This window comes from Metopolophium dirhodum, chromosome 7, assembly GCF_019925205.1.
Source record: "Metopolophium dirhodum isolate CAU chromosome 7, ASM1992520v1, whole genome shotgun sequence".
NCBI lineage: Eukaryota > Metazoa > Arthropoda > Insecta > Hemiptera > Aphididae > Metopolophium > Metopolophium dirhodum.
In genome coordinates this window covers 16,445,646-16,458,656 of record NC_083566.1, presented here as the reverse complement: position 1 = coordinate 16,458,656, position 13,011 = coordinate 16,445,646, and the positions used below count along the sequence as shown (strand labels likewise).

The window sequence follows — 13,011 nt, the reverse complement described above, 5'->3', positions numbered from 1 at the left end:
GATGAAAAGTCATTTTTCATTTTTTTCCCGTAATAATTATTTCATGTAAATCAACCGAACGAAATGAGTCGTCGAATTAAAATATCGCCGTCAAATGTTACAAGCGGTTTTTACGCCTCAAACTATTTTAGTTGCATTATATTTTCCGGTCTGTTGCTTTCAACACGAAACGGGGTGGATTATTTGAAAAAAAAATAAGCTATACTCTAAATTTAAGAACTACCCAGCCCTAAGCACATTTTAAAATACAATCCGTTTTAATGGTTCTTGTCTGTGGTGGGTAAAACCCATCAATTACTTTTTCGTTTAAAAACCACGTTGGATACACAAATATATATATATATATATATTATATTATATTATACGCATGCATATATTCCCTTGGCCTTGGGCAAAACGTCAATCTCTAACAACCATGAAATTGATTTTTGATGTTGTTATAATATCGCGTAGTGTAACGTTTTACACCTAAATGGCTGTATAAGTCCGTGTCAAACCCCGTGCCGGCGCGCAGCGGCAGACGCAGACGTGTGGTTTTTATGGCCATAAACACTCAAGGACTTTTTAATTTTTACTCGGAACGCGTCGCAATTTTGGCACTCGGTGCTTGATAATTATTATTACCGTTAATATTTTAAAATCAAAATTTAAGGCATCACGCAATGACTCATATCGGTCGGGTTACTGTCGCGCGGTTTCAAATAATTAATTTCTCCATTCCTGCAAATCTCCCCGTCAAAATGACAATAATAATAATATTATAATACACATATAGTATTAGGAACGGTCTTTGTAAAGACGCCGTGTATTCTTTTTTCTGAACGGTTTTGTCAAGAAAAAAAAACAACGCTAAAACGAATTGTTCTCGACATGGTATTTTTATTATTGTAAATGTGTTACATTTATTCGCGAAAAAACTTATTTACAGTACACAGAATGTAAGCTGATTTGCAATCTAAGTATTATTGCGATATTATTAAAACTTTTGTTCACAAATCCACTGGCAATATCCAATATTTTTACGAATATTATAACAACGCGTTCACATCTGTGAACACTACAGTACTTTTGTTAACAAAAACATTTACAATTGAAATGTGTGGAAAATCTATTGTAAATATAAATTCCAATAAAAGCATTGTCAGTATAAACAAATATGGAATGGAATGTAAATTGATTTATTTCTTTACGAACTCTTATTAATTTAGTATCAATATTATAAATGTTTAAAAACAATATATAATATTAGTATTATGTACTTACTATGTGCCTCTAAAACTGTATAAACAATAATAATTATAAAACTACTCTTAGTTTTCTTTGGTATCCACATGTAACTAAGTGTAAGCAGTGTTGAAATGGCTAGTCCCTACATTATTGTAAAATAATATATTTTGTTAAATAAAAAAAAATTACCATGTTCCGAAATCAAATACTTTTTAAAAAAAAGGTGGGCAATCGGGTACTGCTCTGCTGTACAGTAGATGTACAGAAGTTGGTCACCATAACGAATATTGTGTCAAATTTGAATTCAATGATATAAAATCATTGCATACGAAAAACGATTCTGAGCGAAGACCGTCTTCCAACACATATTACTAAGTAAATGTTATGATATTAAAGTAATTTATTTTACTATACGCAACGAATTTACTATTTCAATGCTTATAGCTACAGTCATTTTCTAATTTTTATAAATTTAATGAATTTTGTAAAAGTTGTAACTTTAAATTCTTATAAAAAAATTGTGTCTTCCTATCTTTAATATTTTTTAATATTTTAGTATGATAACTTATAAGAAATCTTGAATCATATTTTCAATCTGTTTGAATCAGTGAAAAAAATGTATCAAATATTATAGATAATAATATCTCTACGGTTATGTTTTTTCGAGTTACAAAAGAAAAAAAAAACAAATCGATTTTGGCCGAAACTGATTTTGAATAAAAATTCCTGTTAACATTTTTTTTTTTTTTTTGAATGCCAAAACTAGATTTGCTTTTCACCAGAACTGATACTGAAGTTGAAAATCAAAGCATAATTTCGACTAGGTACTCATCATTGAAAAATCAATACAATCATTGTTTTCGCTCAGAATCTAAAAATATCTATTTTCTGTTTTATGATTTAAGAATATACTTTCATACAATTATCATTTTTCTATTTATTACGAGTTTATGGCAAATAGTTTTATCGTGTCAATTTTGATACATATCAGAAAATATGCCACTGCAATAACGAATGATGCAATAAATGAATAGTTGATCCACTGTTTTCATTTATACATATGGTATATAAATATATAATAGCGACTTCACTATTTGATTTGAAATTGTATGTCTGTCGGTCTGTTATGTTTTTTCAAATTTAAACGGATACAGTACAAATAATAGTATAACAAAAGTGGGTTACCGTTTCTGTCCGTATTAAATACAAATTCAAACGGATGGTACTAATAACATATTTACTAGTCATTACAAATAATTTTTTTTTATGAACTGTTTGCTTACACAAATCCATATTTTTGAATGTCACCGACAACCGACAATTTGTTTTTTACGATTAATTTATCAGGAAAACAATATCTGTTCGGATATGGTGTACGGTCATATTTCGTTCGCCGTTTTTTTTTCTCTATGCCAAACGTAATCAATCATCGATGCGTCATGGCGATGACACATGATAGGGGAAAAAAAAACAAAACTCGTGTTCAGCAACGGTATTACGGCCGGGGATTATGAATTATTAATAGGCGTCATCGTAATTACATGGAAGGTGCCTGGAATGTCAAAAAATTCAGGAAAAATGAACACGAACTACGGCTTTCAAAGGGTTTACGACAGGAAAATATGATGAAGAGATAAAGTTTAACGTAGGTATTTCTAAAGCATTCCTAAAGTATCCGCTCGAAAAAAAAATGTACATACCTACCAATATTACATCAGTCTCACCTTTTAAAACGATAATAGTAGTTTTAATACATTTCTTTATTTGCTCTTATAAAAAAACATATAAATATACTATATTTATAATAAAATATTAGTTATTACCTAAGTAATTTTTGATAATGTATTTATAACCTAAAAATATCTACATGATTTTGGTATTTTGTTTCTATATGAAATCATAACGTGTTTTTACGCGCGAAATTTCTTATCAATGACTATCACTCTTTGATTGGGAAAGCCCACAATATAATAATTACATTTTGTGTCACAGTATATTCGTCTATATCCATACCTAATTCCGGCAATAATTTCGTGTGGAAAAAACGCATTTTATCATATTAGAATGTTTGTTTTTATTAAAAAGAAATTAAAATTTCAGCAAAATTATTGAATGGTATTTAATTGTTGTTCACACTGTGTTCAATTATATTTCACTTTGTTTATTTGAGTTTAGAACTTTTGTAAAACCGACATTAATATACTTGAAATATCTCTGTTAAGGACAGCATAAAGGGTCAATTACTGACCGTTATTCGTGTAAATTACATTGAAAATTTCAATGTCCACAGAACACTAACATTGTGTACCTACTGAACTATTGTGCTTAACCTGAATTACTATAATCGTTCACGAAATAAATATCAAGCATTTCAGACACGCATCGTCTCTAAAATTGTTGGCATTCAAATATTTTATTTTTTAATCGTAATTTATATACTTACCCAATATTCCTAGTCTGTAATTTATGGTGACTACGACTAGACCACCGTAGCTTGCCAAAACTGTACCGTCGTATGGATTCCCCGAATTCCACTCGTACGATTCGCCATGTATGAACACAAGCACAGGCTTCGGAGATATTTTATCCGCACTTCCAAAATTCACTGTGACATAAAATAAAATAAAATTTGAATTATAAACATGATTTTAGAATAAAACAATTTAAAAATTATACTACTAAGTAAATAAACCCAGTAATCCCTTATCCACAGCGAATACCTTTAAAGATGCAGAGTACGAGATTTAAATTGACTATTATAGTTATGTTTCAGTTTAAAATCAAAACAATTTTGTTGATACTTTTAAATTATTTTATTATTTTATGAAACTGTTGGTACCTGCTACCTATTAAATTCAACATAGACCGATACATAACTATCACATATCTAGAGCTCACAGAAAACAGATTCTTGATAACATTTATTTGTCTTTAATATACCTACTTCCGTATACCTATTTTATTTTTACTTAAAACAAATCATGCATAACTACTGTCCAAAAAAAAAGATTGAATTTAATTTTTGTCTAATACGCTAATTTTCGTTTACGATTATTTGATTAAAAAAATATATTAACGTCGTAAAATTATTTACGTCATGTAAACGCATAAAATATAAAACACTAAGGACTAAACTGTGTCTATAATTTCGTAAACAAAAATGCAACTTTTGTTGCCCTTCTATCGATTCTGGGTTTCGTCCAAAGTTTTCCCATGATGGCCAATTATATCCAAAATTCAGTAAATTCTCATTAGCTTTCAACTTCATTTTTTTTAATCTGCCTCTTCTCGAGTTATTGTCTTGTATCAATTAGTGAAACCAATTATTGAATGGAAAAAAAAACGCCGTAAATATTATAATATATTATCCGTCTATACATTTGGTTCTCGAATATTAAAAAACTACAAAGATTACATAAATAAAGAAGTTAATTTAAATCTAAAGTTTATAATCCTGATTCGTTAGAACATGTAACGACTTCAGTTTATTTTATAGTATTATACTTTCGACAAATTAATATAAAATATGTTAATTATTCCAAAATAAAACTCGGTAGTAAACACCGTAGCGAAGTATTTATTGTTGAAGTATAAATCCCCAGATTTAATTGTCACGTCGTTTCGATTGTATAATAAACACTATAAACGCGTGCTATAATATTATGTATTATAAAGTACACCGAGGGAGTCCTAATGAGCGAAAAAACGGGTTGTTTCCACATCGTATATATTATTAAAAGTCTCCAAAGGCACTGCTGCGACAACGACGGTGGTTATAATATCGTAATCGGAATACGTTACAGAGTATGGCATTACCCGTCGAAATGCAAGGGAGACGGACTTCGAATTTCCATAATATTATATCATTATTATTATTATTATTATTATTATTTATTCGGGTTGTTCGGCACTGCTGTACCCGTCTGCAACTTTAGCCGCCATGCACGTGATGCCATCGTCTCCGAGGCCGTCCGATGTACGACACGACAATTTTGGGAAGAAACACAAAAAAAAAGTGAGAGATTACACTCTGGGGAAGTAAAACTTCTTTCATAAGTAATTGGGCCCGTAAAATTATTAGTGAATTAGGAGGGAGACAGTGAGAAAAATCAATACAACAAAAAAATATGTAATTTACGATGGACTATTTTGTTTACTAATGGTTGCTCTATGGACATATAAATAAACAGACGTGTCGTTTCATTTTTCGTTTCGATTTTTTTTCCACCCACACCTTAAGAAAGAAGTTTTACTTCAAAATATGAATCCGACTACCGACCGGACAAACGCAGCCCGCGGGATCAATTGTCGGCGAGCGGCGCGCAACGTGGGGGGGGGGGGCAGCATCCAAGTATGCTCGCGGACTGCAGGCGAGCCCTGTAGGGAATATCATAATATAATATACCGCTGACCCGTGAAATCAATTTGCTCCCACGAATAGATTTGTGACCCCTGCACGAGGACGGGGGCCTTAAATTCGTTTACCGGAAACTACAATAATGATGACAAATAATGGACGGGGTCGCCGTGCCGGTGCCGGGACGTACAGCCTTTACCTCCTCGTCCACTACCACCGTCATAAACCACCTCGCCTCCACCGCCGCCACCACGTCCACAACCATCGACGACCGTTGTTGTTCGGTCACGTTTCATTAACACGGTTGCGGTCGCGGGTTTTACGCGCATCTCGCGGGTATCGTTGACGTGCAAAACCATTCTTCTTCCTGCACAGCCGTCACGAACCCACCCCGACCTGAAAGCCCTGACAAAAACAACTCGGCCGGCAAAACTGACAACACTAATACATTATATTATATAACCACGACCATTGGCGTTATTTTTCTTTCGTACAATAGACAATACCTATTACTCCGACGCCCAATAAAGCACAACGTGTAATGATGACGTAGTATCATGGTTTTACAAACTAACAAATAATATTATATTATTATTGTAATATCCGTAATGTATATAGGAGGTATATATTATAATGTAATTATAAGTATATATATATATTTTTTTCCAATAAACAGATGGTTTATTGTTACAGAATAATTATTACGGTGTATTGTCTTTAATATTTTTAATTAATTTTTAAACAAAGCTCAGGGTTAAACGAGATGGGTTTTTTTTAGTATCATAATATGTCATAACTACTAACAAAACGTTTACGCTTCAACTTTATACCATTCACTGATTTTCGAAATCATAATTTTCGTCGATTTTTTCCAATATGCTATTAACCTATATAATAATATATTATATTGCTAACGTTAATTTCTCTCTAAATTAAAAAAAAAAATGTATTCATTTTTGTACATTAAAATCTGCTTTGTATGAAAAATATTCATGATGGCGTTAACATTCAATTAATTTAGGTGTCTATGGCTGATGAATAATATATTGTGATTTGTGAATAGTTTATTGTTATTAAATGTTTGAACTTTGTGTGATAGTTATTCTGAATTTGAATAACGGATGGTAATTTACATATTGATGTAATATCTTAACAGTTAATTAAATCTAAATATATAAAATGGTTTTTGTTTTTGACACAAATAATAATGTGTTCTATTTAAATATAACGACGAATAACATTCTAATACGATTTAATTTAAAATTAAATAATAAATCAATTTTAAAGAATTACACGACTTTAAAGCTAAAAAGCTCTAAAAAGCAGGTAAGTGGTTGTTGCTCTAATGTACAGTAAGTTACAAGTGGTCGACTGTAATAGATAGTGTTAAATTTGAATTTAATGATACAATAGTAGGTATCATTGTATACGAAAAACGATTCTGAGCGGAGATGGTTTGTCAGCTTAGGATATTTTATATAATATTTATATTGTTATTATTAATACAGTTGCCGGTTAAGTTGAAGTATTATAATTTGCTTATTACCATATTTGTATATAACAATATATTTTAGGAGTATTTTCAAATAACCACGAATAATATTTTTAAAATATAACACACAACTAAAATCGTTCTTCTTTGTTTAAATATCTAATTTCGCCCAAATTTGAACATAAAATAACCATAAAATAAATCCGTGTTTTTATATTATTGTTTACAAAATAACCTACTTACGTGGAACCTTGTTTTAAATATTCAATCTTTAGCAATAAATGTTGAACATTTTATAAATTTAAAACTACAAAATGATTTTAAAAATTAAAAATTTGATAAATTTTGGCAAATTTTTAAATTAAAATGCTTATAAAAAAATAAGTATTTAAAATTTTTTTCAACTGCTATTATAACAATGAACTAGGAGCCTTGTATTGAATTTTCATGTTTTTTTACCGAAGAAATTTTATTGACATTTATAGAAAAAAAAAACTAAAAAAATTGAAAACTGAAAATGTCCGATGACAGTTTAAAACGATTCAAAATATTTTGAAAATGTTAGGGTGTATAGAAAATGCTAATATAAACATTCAGTAAAAATTGCATGTATCATTTTAGAATTTTTTAGAATTACACTAAAAACCAAAATCGATTTTGTTGAAAACCGATTTTACGAAAAAATTCCCGTTTTTCTATAAAAAACTACTCGGAATTTTTTACTTTTGACCCAACTAGATCGAATCTATCAGAAAAGATACTGTCGAAGAACTTTTTTACTGTCCTAAAAAGTAAAAGGTGATAATAGTCACAAACATTTAAAAAATATTTTTTTAATAACACACATAGTTGTAATACAATACATTCATCGCTCCGCTCAGAATTAAAAATGGCATCTACAATCAGAATAACAATGTTGGTGAACAATAAAATACGATTCAATGAGAAAAAAAGGTTGGTTTGAATTTCAGGTGCTAAATCTGAAAATAAGGTTATCACATAGGCAATATAGAATACTTTTGTTTCAAAATGTAAGATGCATCTATGCTCTATACTTGATACTTTAAAGAATAATATTTTCTTGCTTGAAAATTAAACGTTTATGTTGATAAATTTAAATTTTAGTGGATCCGTAGGTTCTCTTTTATAATTAGTTTGATAATATTACTATTAATAATAATGCATTCACTTTTAAAGTAATAACGTATAAATGGTTATCACACTTGTAAATTATAATAGCACAATACTTTTAGTAATGCCTGTATTGTATTTAATATTCAAATAGCTGCTCAATATCGTTATTCTATACTAGCGCAATTTATAAATTGTTAAACTTAATATAGAAAAATAAATCACTTTTTTACGTAAGTGCATAATATGTAACATTTGAGCCAATTTTAGTTCGTTATTATTTATTATTGTTACTGTGCTCTCACACTATTATATATTTTTTGAATTCAATTTTCGTTGAATTGTGGGAAATATAATTACATTTGTGTAGACTATTGACATGTGTGATAATTTATAATTTTTCTATTTGACGCAATGTTATCTTTCAACTTCCAATTTTGTATTTCGATTCAATATTTTAACACTAACGAACACGTGCATCGTCGGAGTGTCTATTTCTGCTCACAATAACTACCAGAATAATCATATATAGGAACAGTTGCTAGATCATTCGTAATTCGATTTCGTCGATCAAAGGCAACAACAGTGACATGTACCTACCCCCGGGACAATGAAAAGAGGAAAAAAAACTGTCAACTTTGGTGAACGAAATAAAAACTCTACAGTTATCAAATATTTTTATCTAACACCTTAAAAAAATTACTTCTCGTATATCAGTAGACATTTTTTTTTAAACTCAACTGTACATTCTACTTTCTTAAGATGACAACATAAAGATATAACAATAATAGATTGCTAAAAATCCATTTAGATTCTATTATTCTTAAAATAAAAATAAAAAAATGTTCATTTAAAGGAATGTAAAATATTCTTATGGAGATAACATACTACTTCAATAAATTTATTGATGTAGTAAAGATTCTTAAACATAATTATAGTAATATATGAGTTAGAAAAAACGAATTCAGTGTTTATTTTAATTCTACATTATTTTACGTTGAACTTATTCTATGTATGGAACAACGTTAACTGTCTGATTCAAACCCCACAATGGAATAAATTACTTACGTCAAACAGAGTGCTTTTATTAAACAACCGATAAGGTTGTAAGTCACTCGCTTGAATGTTTTAGGTATATATAAATTAGATCACAGCGTATTGTGTTATTATTGCGTATTATAGTTTGATGTGCAAGGGACTGAGCGTATATTTAATTAAAAAATAAATTAAATATAGTAAGTTAATGGTTTCAGAAGATGTTTGATATTAGACTATTCATTTCATCAAAAATATTTATAAAACTACAAAATTCAAACTATTCATACAAAATATAACAAGTGCATTTTTTTAATCAATTAAAATATCTGCGATTGGCCAATTGATTTGTATGCTGGTCTTTCCGATATAAAGGTATTAAAATAGAATCTCTATAACTGACTATTTTTAAGGTAAAATTATTTGCGTACCTATATACACTTTGGAGAAATTAAAAATGTATTCGCTAAAGCCTTTTTACACAAAATAATATATAATATGGTATTAAGACTTTTGCTGTAGATATTTTTTACATGTATATTGGTAAAGTAAATATAGTTGAGGTGAATACATACAATTTAGTGAATACCATGGATATGATGATAAAAATGTTGATTTTAAATATGTTAGTTGGAAAAAATATTTATTTTAAAACAATACATTCAACGGCTTGAGAATTCAAACATAAATATTCTCACATTTTGATTTTGATTCTGATCTGTCTAGAAAAGTTTGGTAGATATTCACACACACACGTCAGCACGAATAATAATTATAAATGTATTGTTTTTATTTTAAATTCTCAACACCAAGAATACAAAAAAATATAAGCTAAACCAAAGAATAAAGTCATGTTTTTCAATACCTAGTTTAAACCAAAACACGTTTTATATTCCACCAAGCTTATTTACCAGACATATAATATATTGGCTTTATGTTGTTTACAAATCTAAAATGTTACAATTTTTATAAGATACCAACGAAATATATTATGTACATTTAGTATTTACCGAATTTCTCGGTCAAAAACATCTTTGTTAGGTTAAGCTTGTAAGCCCAACGCAGACTTTGATTGCACAATTGAAGATTTTCGACAAATTGAAAAGAAGGTTAACGATTTTAGACAAATGATTGAAAACGATTTGTTTTCTACTTTAGCAATACTGATAAAAAACATATACGATTTACTTTACTTGGGTTTCTATCTGAGTTAGGTTTACGAATGGAAATCATTCATGCTATACACTAACCTCATAACGGATAGGTTCAATTTAATTTACTGTTGAAATGAGTTTAAAAATATATTAAATATATTTTAGATATACATCAACATCAAAAGTTTAAACTCCACGTTGTGGATGTACAGTTTTAGAGTAGTATGGAAATATTCAAACCTAAATTTAATATAAATTTTGGAATTTATTATGCATTCAGAATTTTCTGAATAGTTAATTAACCATGTTTAATATAAGTAATTCACATATTTATTTTAAGGTAAATGTCGGGAATCACTGTTGATTTTAATTCAAAGTAAACGTCTTGAAGTGTACTATTTTAATGTATAATTTATACACGTTGAAGTTTTATAAGAAAATGCAGATAATGATGTTATATTATTAATATTTAATACACTATTTTTGGTGCACTAATTTGTTGTGCATGTGAAATGTTTAGTTTTTGGCAAAGCCACAAGCTTGAGAACTACGAAACGATAATGGAAGATCGAGGTATATTATATTTTGCTGTGGTATATACCAACGAAAAAAGTTTAAAATGGTGTTGGGTGTGCCGATGGGATGACGAACCACAGAAATATAAATAGAAACAGAAAAATAATTTAATTAACAACAGGCAAGATCTATTTTTGGGCCTATGGTGTTCTATTGATTGACGTGTCAATTATTCTGAGGCTATAATTATAATTTATATGGTCCATGTACAGATGGACACACTGGATGAGAGTTGTTCCCGATGCAGACATATATTCACTTATATATCGAACAACTATAGAATTGAAAAATAATATTGATGATATTTACCTTTTTCAAGTTTAAGGGAAAATTAAGTTGCATGAAATGTATTTCATTCGTAGAATCACTGCTAGAAATTGTCAATGCTCTACGAACAATACCTTTTCATCAAATGTCGACGTACAATTTATATATGACCAACTTTTAATGTCATTAAAGCCTCACTTATTTTGGATTCTTAGTGGAGCGATGTATATAATAATAGTTGTACGATGATGTGAATGTGTTTGCGTGTTTTCTGATTTTATTTAAGGAATTTGTCGTGTCGGTCATCACGTTTTAAGACTAAAGAAATGCACCAATCTGTACATTAGAAAGGATTTCTGCTAGAAAACTATATTATATTGTATATTATAAACAATATTTTATTTAAATAATATTTATTATACTATTATAAAACCAAATCATTCGTCCGTATTATGTGTCGGTTGTATCATTGTTTCTTATGATGCTTTGCCACTGAATATAAGCATGTATATTAATATATATTTTAATATTTAATATATAATAGTTTTTATTTAAAATATTTGTTTGGAGTTTGATATTAGTATATTACTTTCTATAGTCTTTTAGATAATGTACCTCAACTGAACATAATATTGGTGCACCAAATTAATTGCACAATGAATGCATGCTTATTCCGTTTAATACAATCAATTATGTCATTTTTGTAACAATTTAAACGGAATCCGGAAAGATTTTTTAAAAACTAACATATTATTATAACTATACCTATCATTAGAAGTATCTATTTAGTTTACTATTGTTATTAAAATACAAATAAAATGCAAAACTTATGTTTTTTGTTTTTTTTTAATAGGGAACAGTTATAATTATGCGTATCAATTTATAAGAGACAAATTTTAGACATTTTCACGTTTAGTGATAATTTGATTTGTTAGTAAATTGGATAATATTTTTATTCCATAAGTAAATTAATTAAGAAAATATAATATTATAATTATTTTAGTTACTGAAAATATATCTTATACCTACATATTGTAATATTATACATTAATTGTTTTTAACTTATAAACCGTCCATGTTTATAATTAATTGTGCATTTGATACAAAAACCTTTTGTTTTATATAATGTTGGTTTTTTTTTATATGTATAAGTATATTACGTACAAAATATAGTATGACTCTTAAAACTGATCACATATATTATTTTCTCACAAATACATATTTATATATGCAATTTATTTTAATTAAACAACCTCGATGATAACTTGATATTGTAATAATATTATAATATTTTCAACAGTATTAATCATTGTTTAATATTGATATAATCACTAAATAATTTGATTTATGTTATTGTTATTGGATTAAAATTGTTTTAACATTTAGAGAAAAGTTTCAAAATGTATTTGTGAACAACAAATAAATATCATAAATTCAGAGTTAACCTGATTTTGTTTTTAGTAAAATAATGTTATAAGAAAAATAAGAAAATAGAATATGTTACGGTTTAATTTTATTTACACAAATTTATATTAATTAAATGATAGTATAAGATACTATGTAAGACATCTTAAATTGCAGTTCAATATTTAATTAGTTTAATGACAATATAACAATATAATATTATGGCTGTGTAGTAAAATAATATTAATTTTTTTTATAGAATCAATATTAATATTGCTATACGAGTAATATTTCCCTGTTACAATGAAAGTCTAGACCAATGAATTTATTGCAATTTATAAGATTTCTATACAATTCAATAATACGAA

General features: G+C 28.2%; 1 protein-coding gene across 1 annotated transcript in view; it reads right to left on the bottom strand.

Moving 5' to 3' along the window:
• The window catches only part of LOC132949704 (neuroligin-4, X-linked-like), a 339,951-nt gene that overhangs the window by 144,908 nt on the left and 182,032 nt on the right, over positions 1 to 13,011 (bottom strand). Inside the window, exon 3 of the mRNA XM_061020715.1 lies at positions 3,671 to 3,832. Coding sequence (XP_060876698.1) covers positions 3,671 to 3,832 — 162 coding nt within the window. The remainder of the gene's footprint in view (positions 1 to 3,670; positions 3,833 to 13,011) is intronic.